The sequence below is a fragment of the Crotalus tigris genome, unplaced genomic scaffold (assembly GCF_016545835.1).
Source record: "Crotalus tigris isolate CLP2741 ecotype Arizona unplaced genomic scaffold, ASM1654583v1 scf7180000018226.349013, whole genome shotgun sequence".
NCBI lineage: Eukaryota > Metazoa > Chordata > Lepidosauria > Squamata > Viperidae > Crotalus > Crotalus tigris.
The window spans coordinates 332,501-349,013 of NW_024096892.1; the positions used below are offsets into that span (position 1 = coordinate 332,501).

The following is a 16,513-nucleotide window of genomic DNA, read 5'->3' on the forward strand; positions in this document are numbered from 1 at the left end:
ACTCCATGTTGTGGGCAGAGTTAGCCTGCAATACTGCAGTTTGACCACTATGTCACCAGGGCTCTTCAGATAGATATTTCTATTTCCAATCTGTGCTTCCCTCACTTAATTCTGCTTCTCTCATACTTGGCATAGGGGTCCTAACTCCAAGGTATGTGACTGGAGAGGGCTGAGGATGAGGTGAAACTGCGACTTCTGTCAGCCACAAGAATTCTATGTGCCCCAATTATTCTCATGGAAAATCTTTAGGTCAATGAACCATACATGTTTTATTGACAACCCAATATTTCAATAGTTTTCCATGAGCTGCAATGTAATGTGGACTGTTGATCTTATTTTAGGGTATGATCCGACTGTACTTACATACTTGAATTTCTGACTGATTTTTATGCTCAGCCTTGCTTTGAATCCTGATTTTAATAAATATTATGGAACACATCTGTATATGTGATTATAGGGGTAGGGAAAGGGGGGTGGGGTCTGCTTAAATTGATGACAATCTAATTACCCCAAACTGAATACATTTGTATCCTAAATACAAAATAATTATCCAAAATTATCCATTTGTATCCTTTTTGTTTTATTGGGAGTTTTATGGATGTGGATCTGCAAAAATGCACATCCTTTAATGGCAAAAGTCCTTTCAATGTTACTGACTGTGACTGTACTGTTATGAGATCTTTACTTGAGCTGGACTGTGCCTTCTCTTGAATTTATAAACAGCTCAATGCATAAGGTCTCATGGCTTAGCCTGCGTTCATATAAAATGCTCCATTTTTCTTAGGGCAGATTTGTCTCTGTTTACTCAAACCTTAGACTTGGTTTATCAGTTTTTTGTTTTTGCCTTTCATAGATAAAATATTGGCAAATACAGCTAGACAGACATCGGTTAAAAATGTCAAAAGTTGCAGAAAGGTATGTATATTACCATGAATTTGGTTAAAGTCAAAAGCTGCCATTTTCTGTATTCTTGAAAAAAAGGGGAGGGGAAAGAAGGCAATTATTAAATGATTGATTCCAACATAAATGGGGAAAAAATTGTATTTAGCGCCGAGGACCTTCCTTTGTAAAAATGGGTTCTTAATACTGTATGTAATAAATGCATTGTAAAAATGTTAGCTGATTATGTTTTTCTAGTCTATTAGCTTATACTGAGCAGTATGTGGAATACGACCCTTTTCTGCTGCCACCTGATCCCTCTAATCCTTGGCTGTCAGATGATACTACTTTCTGGGAAGCAGAAGCAAGGTATGTTGGTGGTGAATTTGGTCTTTTTCTCCCTCAAATAAATAACAGATATTCAGGAGCATCAGTTTTAAAAAAATCACATAGCAAGAAAGACGGAGAAATAATATTTTTTTCACAATTTCCCCTGGTAAAGGTTTTCCTTAGTCAAAGATAATCAAGGATCATAGCAGGGACCCAGGTTTTATGTTTCTAAATTCTCTTTTGTGTGTGTTATCCAGCAATGCTCTCTCATTAGGATTACTTGCTAGTGTGAAGCAAGGCGAAATAAACCAGATGTGGTGGAGGAATTGCACCATGCTGAAAATAGTACAGTTTCCATATAACAACAGAGCCTAATGATAGTGGAACCAAATACACTAATGGGATTATTTTTCTTGGCCAAAATGCTGAACTGAACTGCTGCTATTTAGGAGATTAACATTTTTCGAACTTTAGCATGAAAAAAAGCCTTAGTTATCTGCCTGTTCCAAAGCTGTAGTGCAGCACGTATTTACTGCAATTAAACTAATACGCAGTTAAAGTAGCCTCATATGTGATTAGGTTACTTTACATGGCCTGCACCGTCTTCTCCCACTAGCAAGGCAGATACATGGCCAATTGAGTTATTTCAATAAGTCTGAGGGATTGTTTGTTTGCTTGTTTCCTTTCAGCAAAGAGCCAAATCAGAAAAGAGTAAAGCGATGGGGCTTTGTCATGGATGAAGCTCTGAAAGACCCAGTCGGAAGAGAACAGTTCCTCAAATTCCTGGAATCTGAATTTAGTTCAGAGAATTTAAGGTTAGCCTTTCCCTCCATTCGTTGATATCTGGGCTGTCTAAGGAGATATATTATAACTGGAACAAATCTGTTATTTCTCCTCAATGTGCTCAGCAGGGCTCACCTTCCACCACCTATGGGAATTTTTAAATGAGGCAACAGCAGGAGTCCAACTGCACGTCTGGTCTAGCTTATACAATCCTTCTGGGAAGACCTCAGTGGTGTTTCCATTTCTCTTTTCCCAGTTAGGAGAGTATAACCAGTAAGTAATCTGTCAGAGGAGAATTGCTCAGACTTCCTGAGAATAAGTATTATTTTGCCAGTGATCATTATCATCATGTTAATCATGTTAATCTCTGCTCCATTATTATTTTTTTCTTTCTGATGCGTAGAAAGGGAGAAATAAAAGAAGAGCAGATTTTCATGTATTTAAGGTCAACGTTGCTACCTACTTTGTAAAGCCAACTTTCTTTCTATTCCCTGTTTAAAAGGAATTTACTAATTCTAGAGAAAAATTAAGTATAGGGTGATTTAGCTGAAATAGCATTTCCCTAGGAATGTCTATGGAGATTCTTGATCATTCATTTCGCGACTCATCTATTACAAAGCTTCATGAATGAGAAGCTTCTTGGATGAGAAGTGAAATGTTTTCAAGGAAAAAAATCAAGAAGGTCCAATTGCCTTTTGAATAGCACTTTTAGGATATTTCCCTAGGAAGATAACAGCCAAAGGGTGAGGCTGTTGAACATATACTTTGTTCTGCTGATTAATCCTGGACAGAAGAGAAACATTTAATGTAGCAGAAGGAGCTGTAGCTGAATTAAGATATCAGCTATGTGGCTATGCATGTTTGGTTGCCTCCTTGTGTTTTTGTTTTCTAAAGTTGTTGGCGATAGAAGGGCATTTTCTTAAGGATGTAGATAAAAGTTTTATTGCACTAATAAATAAACAATACAGATACATTATTTTAATATAATGTTAAAAAAAATCTTCTTTTGAGTTTCAGGGATTCATACAGGTAGGAAAAATTATGAGATGAATTTTGAGCTTAAGGAAACAGAAATTTGTAGAAATACAGATGATTCGTTTGTAGAATGGAGTCATAAAAGATTTGAAATTTGTTGATCCACATTGATAATTGTATGGATATCACACCAGATGCACGTCATAGACTGTAATACATTATTAAAGACACATAGGGTTGAAGGTTTTCTGGAGGCCTTCTTGTTCAACCCCTGCCCAATGCAGGAATCTTCATACTATGCCAGACAAATGGCTGTCCAATCTTTTCTTGACTACTTCCACCCACATCAGGAGCCAAACAGTTTCACTTTTTTTATTTTAGAAAAAAAATATTTTTCATTTTTCAATACATTTGATATATTCAATACATTATATAAAAATACCTTTGAAATAAATTCATACATAAAACCTTAGGTGTCGCTCATCCATCTCCCCTCACCGACTGCATCCGCCCTCTCTACCTTCCTTCCTTACTTCCCTCCTCCCTCTCTCCTCTCTTCACCTCTCTCCCCTCATCCCTTCCTCCCAACCTACTTCCTTCCCTTCCTTCCTCCTCCCCTCTCATCCCTCTTCAGATACAGTTCAGGGGAGATACCCGAGCAGCATCTCTCTCTAAATTCCTCTTCCTTAACATTTAACCTACTTAATCCCACCCATCCCCACCCCCCTACCCCCCCCACTTCCCGGAGCAGAATACAGGGTTATTGTAAACTAAACAAACACAATCTATAACTTTTAAAACAAAAAAATTATACAATAATCAAATTCATACTTAACCCTTAACTCCCTCTAAACTTTAACTTTTCACTTTTTTAAAAAAAGTTTCACTTTTTAATGGCTCTCCCAGTCAGGAAATTCTTCTTTATTTCAAATCTTCACTGAAAAGCTTCCACTTGTTGCTTCTTATCGTATTCTCAGTTGCTATGCAAAATAATTCCACACCCTTTTCCTTGTGATAGCCCTTCATATATTGGACAATGGCTACATGTCACTCCATAACCTTCTCTTCTTTAGAGTAAATACACCAAGTTCCTTTAACTGATGTTGTTTGTAGGATTGAGCCTCCAAATCTCACTATTTTTGTCAGTCTTCTCTGCACTCTGCATCGATGCCATATATTTATATACACAGAATAAAGATAAACCCCAGCAAAATTTAGCCAAAAATCAAAGAGGAACATTGATTAGTTCTTTTCTGTTTTTCTTTCATTCCTATAATATATCTTATGGCTTGGTTTTTTTTTTTACTTTATCTTTTGATAGTGGTTCTTACAATGTATGTCATGTATTTCTCAAAGTAAATTTATCTTCCCCTGCCCTTTTGTCCTTTTGTCCTTAGGTTATTCCCTATTTTCCAATTGTTCCTTGTCCTCTAGGCATGACAGCTCTTTATCCAAGTCCAAAGCAGCATATTTATTGAAAAATAAGAAGGTGCATGACTCACTTGCCATTTGTTTGTACAGCAACAATTCCTCTATTTGAGTTCTTTGGAGCATCTGTTGTTCCTCTGAGACTCTGACTTCTTCTGGTGCTTCTTTGACTTGTTCTTACTCTTGGTCTCAGCTTTGTCGTTATTTTTCATTATTATTTGCATTGTCCATTTTCATTCCAATATGTGATTAACTCCGATATAAATCATAGGAGAAAGAACATAGAACATAGAATATAAAATAATATAATGAGGGGGGAGGACCTTAGAAGTCTTCTAGTCCAACCCCTCTGCTGGGGGCAGGAGACCCTATATCATTTCAGATAAATGGTTGTCCAGTCTCTTGTTGAATGCTTCCAGTGATGGAGCACTCACAACTTCTGAAGGCAAACTGATCCATTGGTTGATTGCGCTCATTGTTAGGAAAATTTCTCCTTAGTTCTAGGTTGCTTCTTTCTTTGTTTAATTTCCATCCATTGTTTCTCAACTTGCCTTTTGGTGCTTTGGAAAATAGTTTGACATCTTTGTAGGAGCCCCTCAAATATTAGAACACTGCTATCAGTCCTTTTCATTAAACTTGTTATTCTGTTCCAAACTGAACAGGTTGCTTTCTGTACAGTCCAAACAAATACATAACTCAGAAGAATAAACAGAAATATAGCTTTTATTTTGGGAATTTTAGACAATGACTTACAGTCACGTGGAGATGCATCCAGAAGCACATGTTTGCAATATTGGTTTATTCCCCAGGTAAATGGACATATTCTGTTCCAAACTGAACAGGTTGCTTTCTGTACAGTCCAAACAGATAGATAACTCAGAAGAATAAACAGAAATATAGCTTTTATTCTGGGAATTCTAGACAATGACTTACAGTCACGTGGAGATGCATCCAGAAGCACATGTTTGCAATATTGGTTTATTCCCCAGGTAAATTGACACTGGATTTTCCCCTCTTCTCTTCCTGCGCATTACATGTTGGCAAGGATCTCCTAACTGTGTGGCTAGGAACCATACGGCTGGTGAACAAAGGATCCCATCTGGCTTGTGTCCAGGAAGTCTCTCAATGACCTTTGATACTCCTCCCACTGACCCATCAACATACGTAGCATTTAACCCAATAACTGCCAGACACTCCAACACACTGATACCTGCTCTCTAGTTAGGGCTACATAGAGCTATATGGTCCATAGAGCTATACGTTGCAGAATACTTGTCATACCCAATTCCCATAACTGTCCTTTGTATGTTTTAGCTTCCAGCCCCCTAATCATTCTTGTTGCTTTCTCTGCCGAAATAAATATTGATTCTCTTGCCACAAAATGCTTTGAAATCAGGCAGACATGGCAAAAAACATAGGAAGCTTGGAAGTGGTATCCTTAAGTATCTGTTACCTGTCTGCCTTCTTTCTTATAATTTTGATGAATGCTGGGTACAAGTTCATCTATACCAGTGGTTCCCAACCTTTTTTATATCCCACACCCCTAGAACACTTTTAATATATTCTCGCACCCATTACAAAAGTTTGAAATAATGGCAATGAATTATAATTTTGAAAACCCAAGTTTTCGCACCCCTTGGAATATCATCTCGCACCCCTGGCTGGGAACCCCTGATCTATACTGAAATGCAGCTCCCACATCTTCACTATTATCTTACAGTATCTTTAACCATAAATGTTAGAGCCACATTCCATTGCATGAATGATCACTACTGCTGAACTTCTGTTGGTATCAATTTTTGTTAAGCATGAATTTTGTTTGTAGGTAGGTATCTATTTTTAAAAATGTAAAATCAAAAAGGCCTAACCTGTCCCCCACACCTGATAAATACTCTTAGCACAGCATTGCTGAAAGTGTGCCGATGGTGTAGGTAGCCTTCTTTCCTTCTGAACTAGGAGAACCATACATTGTGACCTTATTGAAAGGCCAGCTGGATGAAGATGAAGAGATGTCTCGCTTGATGAATACTCTGTGTTAGAGAGTCAAAGAGAGATCAGATGCCTGGACTGAATATTGTTACTGTTATGTCCCGAGCCTTTGAAAACGGCTCGGGCGTTTGCAGGCAGTCCCGGGCAGGTGCAAAGCTGCCCGGGACCAGACAGGCTGTCGCCAGCGCCGTGCGCATGCGCGGGTGCTGGCGCGGGAAAAGTAACCCATTTACCCGGGAGTTGCCTATATAAGAGGCTGCGAGGCGTTTGGGCGAGGCTGAAGCCATCTTCCTGTAAGCTGAACGCTGAATAAAAGAAACTGAGAACTCCAGCTGCTTCTCGTGTCTGTTTTCCCGCCACGGACTCAACACTGGCGACGAAGGTGGGATGCCTTGCACTACCTGGAAAGGAAGAAGTGTAAGCTTACCCAAGGAGTCCTGAGCGGCGAAAGAGGAACGGCGTCGACTCGGCAGCTGCCCGCCATTCCGGTGCGCATTCGGGGGTAGGCTGGCTGATAGACCCGTCTCCTGAAGATCCGAAGATGGCGAAAATCGGAAGGCTTTCAGAATTCGACGTCTCACATCCAGAGCGGTGGGAGTCCTACGTATCCAGAATGGAGAACTACTTCAAGGCAAACCAAGTGAGGGAAGATAGCTTGAAGGCTGCCACCCTGCTTTGCGTTTGCGGCCAAGACGCCTTCGAAATCGCAGAAAACCTTGCAGCACCTGTCCCAGTAGAGTCTGTAAGCTACGCAGACCTGAAGAAGCTGCTGAAGGAGCACTTCCACCCCAAGGTGTCCGTTATCTCATGGCGCCACACCTTCGAACAGAGGGATCAACGGTCCGGTGAGTCAGCCAAGGAATACATCGCCGCGTTACGGAAGGCCGCCAAGCCCTGCGAGTTCAAGGACCTCGAGGAACGACTGAGGGACCGATTCGTGTGCGGGTTAAGGCATCGAGAGCTACAACAGAGACTTTTCGCTAAGGAAGAATTATCCTTCCAAGACGCCTTAAGGGAAGTCACCGCAGAAGAAGCAGCAGGCGGCGCCGTCAAGAACATGCGGCCGATCAGAAGCAGTGCAGAGGGTGCGTCCGTGCACCAGGAAGACGTCCGACGAAACTCCGAGGAGGATCCGGACGAAGAAGTCGACCGTCTACACCCCGCGAAGGAAGAGAACCAGAAGGGAAGCTCTTCGGCTCCGCTCAAGTGCATCGGCTGTGGAGGTCGCCACAGGAGAACCGACTGCAAGTTCCGCTCCGCTACCTGCCGGGCATGCGGCAAACAAGGGCACATTGCAGCTGTGTGTCTGGGCCGACGAAAGGCACAACCCCAAGAAGAACGCCTGAAGGGTACCAGATTCCCCAGCCAGAATAGGGTAGGTTTTTGCGCTTCGCGAAGAAGCATCTGTAGAACAGGCACACACAAGCCCATGAAGAAAAAGCTGTCACTCAACGTGAAGCTACAAGGGGTTCCATTATCTATGGAACTAGACACAGGGTCTGCCCTTTCCATTATTTCATTGCATACATTTAGGAAGATTTGTTCCAGTAGTGGGACTAAGGCCAAGTTAAGGCCTTCTGATATTGTATTAACAGATTTTCAGAACTCAAGAGTGTGTGTTAAGGGGGAGGCCACCCTTAACGTGCAATACAAGAGTTTTGAAGGTCCACTAGACTTATTAGTAGTAGGGGGTGAACGAACGAGTCTCATAGGACTCGATTGGTTTGAGGCCCTGGGGATACACGTCACAGGACTCAACAGCTTACAAACACTCGACCTACAGGAAGTCTGCAAAGAATTTGCAGATGTTTTCAGCCCCCAGCTGGGCACATTCAAAGGACCACCTGTGTCCTTAAAGCTAGACCCCACTGTCACTCCCATTAGGATTAAAGCAAGAAGGGTCCCTTTTGCTTTAAAAAGTAAGATTGATACTGAATTAGACAAACTAATCCAACAGGGAATCCTAGAACCTGTTGATTCCAGCCCGTGGGAGACCCCCATTGTCACGCCTCTAAAGGCAAATGGGGACATTCGCATTTGTGCTGATTACAAATGCACACTCAATAAGGCATTGCAGCAACATGCCTATCCTGTTCCTGTGGTCAGTCACATCCTGGCCTCTCTCAAGGGGGGGCGTGTTTTTGCAAAGCTTGACCTAGCTCAAGCATATCAACAGCTGCCTGTTGATGATGATGCTGCCATAGCTCAGACCATTGTGACCCACAGGGGAGCCTTTAAAGTAAAAAGGCTACAGTTTGGAGTGAATGTCGCTCCTGGGATTTTCCAAAGCGTAATGGAAAACACACTACGAGGTATACCAGGGGTCTGCCCCTACTTTGACGATGTCTTGATTGCAGGAGACTCCACACACATTCTAGCTGAAAGGCTGAGGGCTGTCCTGTTAAGATTCAGGAAATCAGGCCTCAAGCTCAGAAAAGACAAATGCAAGATTGGGGTGCCTTCTACTGAATTTCTGGGATTCAAAATTGATGCTGCTGGGATTCATCCTGCTGAATCCAAACTAACTGCTATTTTAGAAGCACCCAGGCCAAAGTCTAAGGCCGAACTTCAGGCCTTCCTAGGCTCCTGAATTTCTACAATTCTTTTCTTCTACATAAAGCTAGTGTAGCTGAGCCTCTTCACAGGCTACTAGACAAACAAGCTGTGTGGCTGTGGTCACAAGCACATGAGGCTTGCTTTAAAGAAGTCAAGGCCTTGCTCACTTCTAACAGTGTTCTTGCACATTTCAACGAGTCTCTTCCTGTGTGCATCGCTTGTGATGCATCCCCCTACGGGGTTGGAGCTGTCCTGAGTCACCTCAGGTCTGATGGAACTCAGGTTCCTATTGCATACTACTCCAGAACATGTCTTCTGCGAGCGCAACTACGCTCAGATAGACAGGGAGGCTCTGGCTGTTGTTGCTGGAATTAAAAAATTCTACGATTTTCTATATGGCAGGCATTTCACGGTCTTCACTGACCATAAGCCTCTGCTGGGACTGTTTACCACACGTAAGCAGACTCCCCACATCATTTCCCCTAGAATGCTTAGGTGGTCTATATTTTTGTCTGCATATGATTTTTCATTACTCCACAAGCCTGGGAAAGAAATGGGCCATGCTGATGGCCTCAGTAGGTTGCCTCTGCCAGTAGTAGAAGCTGACCCTGCGCCAGCTTCAACATTCTATCAATCCAAGCCTTGCCCGAGCTCCCTCTTAGTGCCAGGGATGTTACCGCTGAAACAGGTACAGATCACACACTTTCACGTGTCCGCTCCTGGGTCCTGTCCGGGTGGCCTGAGCACTGCCCTAGTCCTGAGTTTCAGAGTTTCTGGTCCAAAAGGAAACGAACTGTCCCTTTCTCAGGGTTGTCTGCTTTGGGGAAACAGAGTTGTCATTCCCACCTCAATGAGGACTAGGGTCTTAGAATCCCTCCACGAGGGTCATCCTGGCATTGTTCGTATGAAGGCTCTTGCACGAAGCCACTTGTGGTGGCCTGGTTTAGATAAAGATATTGAAGCTAAGGTACACGCATGCCACCTGTGCCAACGATCTCGCCCAGAGATGCCCCAAGCTCCTGGCATAGATGGGAGGAAACACAGTCCCCATGGTCTAGGGTGCACATTGACTACGCTGGGCCCTTTCAGGGCCAGTTCTTCTTGGTCCTTGTTGACAGCCATTCAAAATGGCTTGAGGTTGTGCCTGTCTCATCCCCCACCACTGCAAAGACTCTTCAGGTACTGAGGGGATTTTTGCTGCACACGGGCTGCCAGATGTCATTGTGTCCGACAACGGCCCTCAATTCACCTCCTCCGAATTCCAAGCTTTCTTACAGGCAAACCTGATTCGTCATGCCACGTCTGCGCCTTTTCACCCGTCCACCAACGGTATGGCTGAACGCATGGTGCGCATCGCAAAGGACGCCTTTAAGAGACTCACCTACGGGGACTGGCATCACAGGTTGGCTGACTTTCTCCTTTCTTATCGCACCACACCGTCCACTTCTACAGGGAGAAGTCCAGCTGAACTTCGTTGGGGGCGCCAACTTACTACTAGACTTGACCGGTTGCATCCGGACAGACTGCCTTCATCTACCTCACATCCTAGGGCACCTAGACAACTACTTGTGGGTGCCCCGGTTTGGGCTCGCAATTACGGGCCTGGTCATACATGGGTCCCCGCTTCTGTGTCCAGGATCACAGGTCCTCTCTCCTACGAGGTTGCCCTGGACAACGGTCGTGTCCTGCGTCGGCACATCGACCAACTTCGCTCTAGGCGAGACTTTTCTGCTGAGACTCCTGGGTCTTTTCCAGGGGGGGAGGGGGACCCTTTGGAGCAAAGGGAAGGGCAAGAGCTACTGCCCATCTCCACTGAGGGAGCCACAAACGGCCCATCCCAGGATTCTGCAATTGCTCCGAAAAGGAAGTCATGGAGCTTACCCACACAACAGGCACTCATGCCTACTCCAGCCAGGGAGTCACCCCGGGGGCATACTCACTTTCCACATACGTCACACAGCACTCCAGTCACGGAGGATACCCGGGGGCATCCCAACAAATCATTCCCCACAAGAGAGCTGGCACACAATTCCCAAGGTTGGCCTGACCTTACCCCAAATCCTACAGGGGGTCAAACATACACAGAGCTAGTCGAGGAGCCAAGTCCCGACTACAACACCCATAGCACAAATCAGGGAACACCTGAGTTTTGGGAAAGTACAGAAACCCACACGAGCCCGAGCACAGAATGGGGTTCAGGGAATGGACAGCCTCCTGACAGGTCTTGGACTGACCTAGGAGGTTCTACAGAGACGCCCAGCAGTGTCTATCACTTCAAGGGGCCTGAGGGTCTACAGCTAGGTAGGACAACCAGGTCACAAAGCAACAAGCCCTGGCCTTGAAATGAAACGAGCCCTGTGGCAAGCAAGCAGGCCAAAAAGGCACGTGGCACAGTCCTTGGAAGACACCAGGGCACAATAGAGAACAGGCTCACGCCTCCTCCAGTCAGGGGACTTATGCCAGTAACCCAAGCTACGAAGGTCACAGAAGCAAAGAAAATCTTCCTACGTATCTAGAAGATTACATAACATTGCTGGCAAGGCAAAAGCCATATCAGTGGGCACTGGGGAGCAAATTCATATAAAATAAATTTTGTATGTTGGTAGTAGTTGTAGCCCGGGGGAAAGGGGTGGTATGTCCCGAGCCTTTGCAAACGGCTCGGGCGTTTGCAGGCAGTCCCGGGCAGGTGCAAAGCTGCCCGGGACCAGACAGGCTGTCGCCAGCGCCGTGCGCATGCGCGGGTGCTGGCGCGGGAAAAGTAACCCATTTACCCGGGAGTTGCCTATATAAGAGGATGCGAGGCGTTTGGGCGAGGCTGAAGCCATCTTCCTGTAAGCTGAACGCTGAATAAAAGAAACTGAGAACTCCAGCTGCTTCTCGTGTCTGTTTTCCCGCCACGGACTCAACAGTTACTGACCTATCCTTGTGAGCTGAGGAGGTTATTTAAGGTTGATTACATGAAAGAAATTGTTCTTTGGTGTGAACTATCATGTTACATAATTTAAATAGATATTTAAATATTGGCTTGTTTATACTGTGATTTTCTGCACAGTTTTCTGCACAAGAATAATTATACTCTTCTAAACCAAACCAAACTGTCAGTTACTTAATTCAAAGAACCTGACATCAGTGGCTGAGAGAGAGAGAGTGACTGGCTTTTGTGCCTAAGGCAGGACCAGAATGCACAGTTTCCTGGTTTCTAGCCTGGTGCTTTAACCACTACACCAAACTGGCTCTCATCTTGCACACATACACATAGAATGTAGGATGTATTTATCTAGGGATTAAAATGACATGTATCACAGAAGGCTGCAGAAGACTAAAGCGATTATGAAAATTGACCACACTGCCTTCCATGAATAGAAGTAGTGAGGAATAAGGAAAGAAGGCAAACCCATCACTAGCTAGAATCCATTTGTTCCTGTCTGACTCTGATTTTTCATATATCTTTTCTTGCCAAATCAGATTAGAATCCTAAAGAAAACTCTATAGAGAGGATTTTTTTTCAAATCAAACACAGTACCTCTCTTATACTGATAAATTCTGTTTAGTGTTGACTAATTATGGACGTACTTAAAACCATGGCTATTTACAATGCCACAATGATTATAATACCGCAATTTCTCCATTTTTATACCACATACTCTCATGTCTCTTAGTTTTAAAGTATGATTATAGATTACTGAAAGGAGTCACTGAATACAAAATGAGCCAATATTGCCTTTAGTTCCCATATTTACAACCACAGCACTGATAGGTTCTGTTATTTTGGTCAAAATAGTAAAACCAGTGGTGGGATTTAGCCAGTTCGCACTAGTTCGGTAGAACCGGTCGCTAATTTTTTGTTGCCCAGACCCAGAATGAACTTCCTGAAACAGCATCCACACAGAGAACCAGTTGTTCACATATTTGAATCCCACCACTGAGTAAAATCAACATGTGCCACCATGATGCACATATAAAAAGGGTAAAGCTTGAATCATAACAGTGCAGGGTTTTGTCATTTATTATTTGTCTCCTCCTCCTGTCTCTGTCCACAAGATATGCCTAATAAATAAAATAACAGTGCCTTAAATACAGTTGCCCTGACATTGGAGACACATGTTCATTTGCTTTGAACTCAAAGAGTAAGATACTAGCAGATATCAATCACTGGAAATTCTGACATGTCTGTACCAAATGTACTAGTTCCTTACTCTGAAGGTATTTATCTATCAATTTTTTGAGAAAAAAATATTTTAGACATGCATTTAAGTTGATATTTAGAGTTATTTTGAAACATCTCAAAAGTAATGTGAACATGGACAAGAACTTTGAATTTAAAAAACTCAACAACTACAAATGTGGCTGAGAAATGGCCGGATTCATCTACCTCACACTAAAGTGAAATGAGACCCCAGATAGATGTTGCACTGCTTTCAGGCTTCTACATGTATTTTTAAAGGGATACTTTAAAAATCAAACCAATCTTTCAAGATGATTCAATATCCAGTTCATTACTACTGTTTACCCATTTTCTTATATAGGTTTTGGTTAGCGGTGGAAGATCTGAAGAAGAGACCCATCCGCGATGTTCCTGTCAGAGTACAGGAAATCTGGCAAGAATTCCTGGCCCCTGGAGCACCAAGTGCCATTAATCTAGACTCAAAAAGTTATGACAAAACCACACAGAATATGAAGGAACCAGGACGATATACATTTGGTGATGCTCAGGTTGGTAGAATTGTTTGTACAGATACGTACAGTGTCTTGGTGGAGAAGTAGGGCTGTGAAAAACTGTTTCTGGCTTTACCATTCCTTTTTTAATAATATTCCAGATTAATATTTAACAAAGAGCACTATATGCATGCAATATCCTAGAAATTCAGCTTAAATTCTGTTTTAATAACTTGCTGCTAATTAAAAATAGGTTTGTGCCAATAAATCCTAGATATAATTTCTCTGAATCAACAAAAAAATCTCTAATAATAAAGTTTCTTAATAAGCATTTCATTTACTGTGGTTTATAGGCTGACCAAGTTAATTTACATTCTAGAAATAACTATGTAAGTAATGGAAACATAGTATAACCTCTCCCCCTTTCAGCTAGGTGCACATTAATCTTAAGCAGCAAATCAGCTCCTAAAGTTTTGGGAATGGCCACAGAACTACTCCAAACTGTAACTTTTAATGCAACAGAAGGTGAAAGTATGATGAAGGCAGAGTAGTGTTGTACTAAAGCAGTGGTTCTCAACCTTTTTAATGCCGCGACCCCCAACCAGTCGTAAGTCGAAGACTACTCAACCGGTCGTAAGTCGAGGACTACTCAATTGGTGGAGCACCGCTTGCAGAATGGGACTTTTGGCGGGCTCAGCAGGGCAGAGACAGCCTGGACAATTCCTATTGGCTTTTGAAAGCCAATAGAATTAGACTCTATTCAAGAGAGTCTCTTCTATTGGCTTTCAAAAGCCAATAGAATAAAAGGGAGTAGCACAGCTAAGGAAAAGGGAGAAAAAATGGCGGACTGCGTTGTTTGGCGACCCCCGTGAAATGGTCCTTCGACCCCAAATGGGGTCCCGACCCACAGGTTGAGAACCACTGTACTAAAGGAAGCCCTGCCTCTTTATACACATGATGGAGCTTGTGTCAAGATGCCACAGTGCTCTTTTCGTCACTTGTTTGCCCATCCCTCTGAGAATCCCTCTGGCTAGGGAAGAATTTGATTAACCTGAAATAATTCAATGTAATTTAAAATGAAATAACACTTTCCTTTTATCTTGATAAATGCTCTTTGGCTCAACATTACATCTGTCAGACTTGTCCGAATCTAAACCCTTAGGAAAGAAGGACCCTCAGCTCCATTTGGTTGAAGTGAAAGGTTCTTTTATTATAAAGATGTTGGCTGTAGTAAAGCTCTGGGTTTCCCACACTCAAAGGATACAGAAAGGTTTCCCCTCATCCCAGCCTTTCCCTCATTACCAGTCCATCTTCAGCCAATCAGAAATTGCCGAATTGTTTTGAGAATGCTGAGGTGTTTTGGGGTAATCCACATTCTTTCTCAGAGTGCCTGGCCTTGGATTCTGATGCAAACTGGTTCCAAGCTTCTATGGTCTTGATCACCTACCATTCCCCCCTCCCTCTTTCCCATCACGTACACACACAGCTTTATTGCCTATCTATCCTCCCTCCCCCTTCTAAGCCTTTGATGACAGGGTGCCTTTGAGGTGCCAAGCTGATCTTGGCAGGCCTGACAACATATTAATCTGCATTGAAATAAATTTTCTACAAAAAGTCAATTTTCATAGATGGTCTTTCATCCAAAACATCACATGTTATTAGCAAATTGTTCCCTTGAATTGGGATATGTTGCTTTGGATTTGGTATTTGACACTGGCGTTACCTATAAAAATGTTAGGCTGTTCTACCCCAAAATGCTACATGCGCAAGAAACTGAGTACAAGGAAAAGGTAGGACCTGACTTCAAAATATAAAACCTGTAGTTTTATACTCACATAGTTTTCATAGTTGTTTTATAGAAAGCAAGCTACTTAATTAATCCAAATCACCCTAAATCACTTTGACTAAAAATATTTATTTCCTCAAATGAATTGGAGAATATATACCCAAATTCAATCTTCTCCAAGTGTATAAACTAAATCAAATTAGTTGTGCATTTTCTAATTATAGTAGTTGAACTTCAGGCAGCTGTCCAGAGACATTGGCTGCAGCTGCCTGAATCTTATTGACAAGGCCCAGAAATGTAGAGTGACAAAAGATTATTTAAAAATGCATACAAACTTTTCTACTTGCTAAAATCTATACAGAAAATGCTAATAGTTTTTCACACCACTAGATGGCTGTCTATATACATATTTTCTATACCAGCTGTCTTGTTGGTCTCCGTAGGTTTGCATTAGTGGAAGTGATTGGATAGTGCAGTGTTTCTCAAACTTGACAACTTTAAAATGTATGAACTTCAACTCTTGGAATTCCTCAGCCAGCATGTCAAGTTGTCAGGTTTGAGAAACACTTTACTATCTTTGTTTTTCTGAGATACAGTTCTGTGTTTAAGACTATAGGCTGATATGAGCTATGTGCTTAAGCACTGCTTCTTTTGGTAGCTGTGTTATGTGAAAAATATCAGCTGGCAGCTGTCTAAACAGAAGTGCTACTGTTTAAAAATGAAGAAGTCTTTTATGTACTTTTTAATCCTGTTGCACCTTTAAAGATTGTAGAAATCCTCAAATGTTAACTTAACGGGTGACCACTTGGAAGGAAGACTTTCCAGTAGCCATTTCCAAATTGCCCTATCCTTTGTTAGCTTTTCAGCACCAGGGAAATACTTAAAAAAAACCTCTTACCTTTGAATGCTTTGTATCTTTCTTCTCCTGCTCAGTTGTTCCTTCCATCTTATTACGATGTCTCTTTTAACCTCTGTTTCTGTTAATAGATTATTTTATTTACTTTATAATTATACAAAACTCTGAGTATTTACTTATTTCAGAGACTTATAAGAAATTTATAATACAATGACATTAAAAAGATACCCATAAAACTAGAAACGCAAATGTATCAATAATATCAATGTGTGTAT

General features: G+C 42.3%; 1 protein-coding gene across 4 annotated transcripts in view; it reads left to right on the plus strand.

Annotated features, from left to right (window-relative positions):
• The window catches only part of RGS7 (regulator of G protein signaling 7), a 174,413-nt gene extending 160,480 nt beyond the window's left edge, over window positions 1-13,933 (plus strand). For 2 of the 4 annotated variants that reach the window (XM_039349116.1, XM_039349115.1), the window contains exons 11-14: window positions 854-915; window positions 1,138-1,248; window positions 1,899-2,024; window positions 13,467-13,930. In XM_039349116.1, coding sequence (XP_039205050.1) covers window positions 854-915; window positions 1,138-1,248; window positions 1,899-2,024; window positions 13,467-13,704 — 537 coding nt within the window. In that variant the 3' untranslated portion in view covers window positions 13,705-13,930. Of the gene's footprint in view, window positions 1-853; window positions 916-1,137; window positions 1,249-1,898; window positions 2,025-13,466 lie in introns of all 4 variants that reach the window. The other 2 variants (XM_039349117.1, XM_039349114.1) reach the window with 2 other exon arrangements.
• Window positions 13,934-16,513: the final 2,580 nt, after the last annotated feature.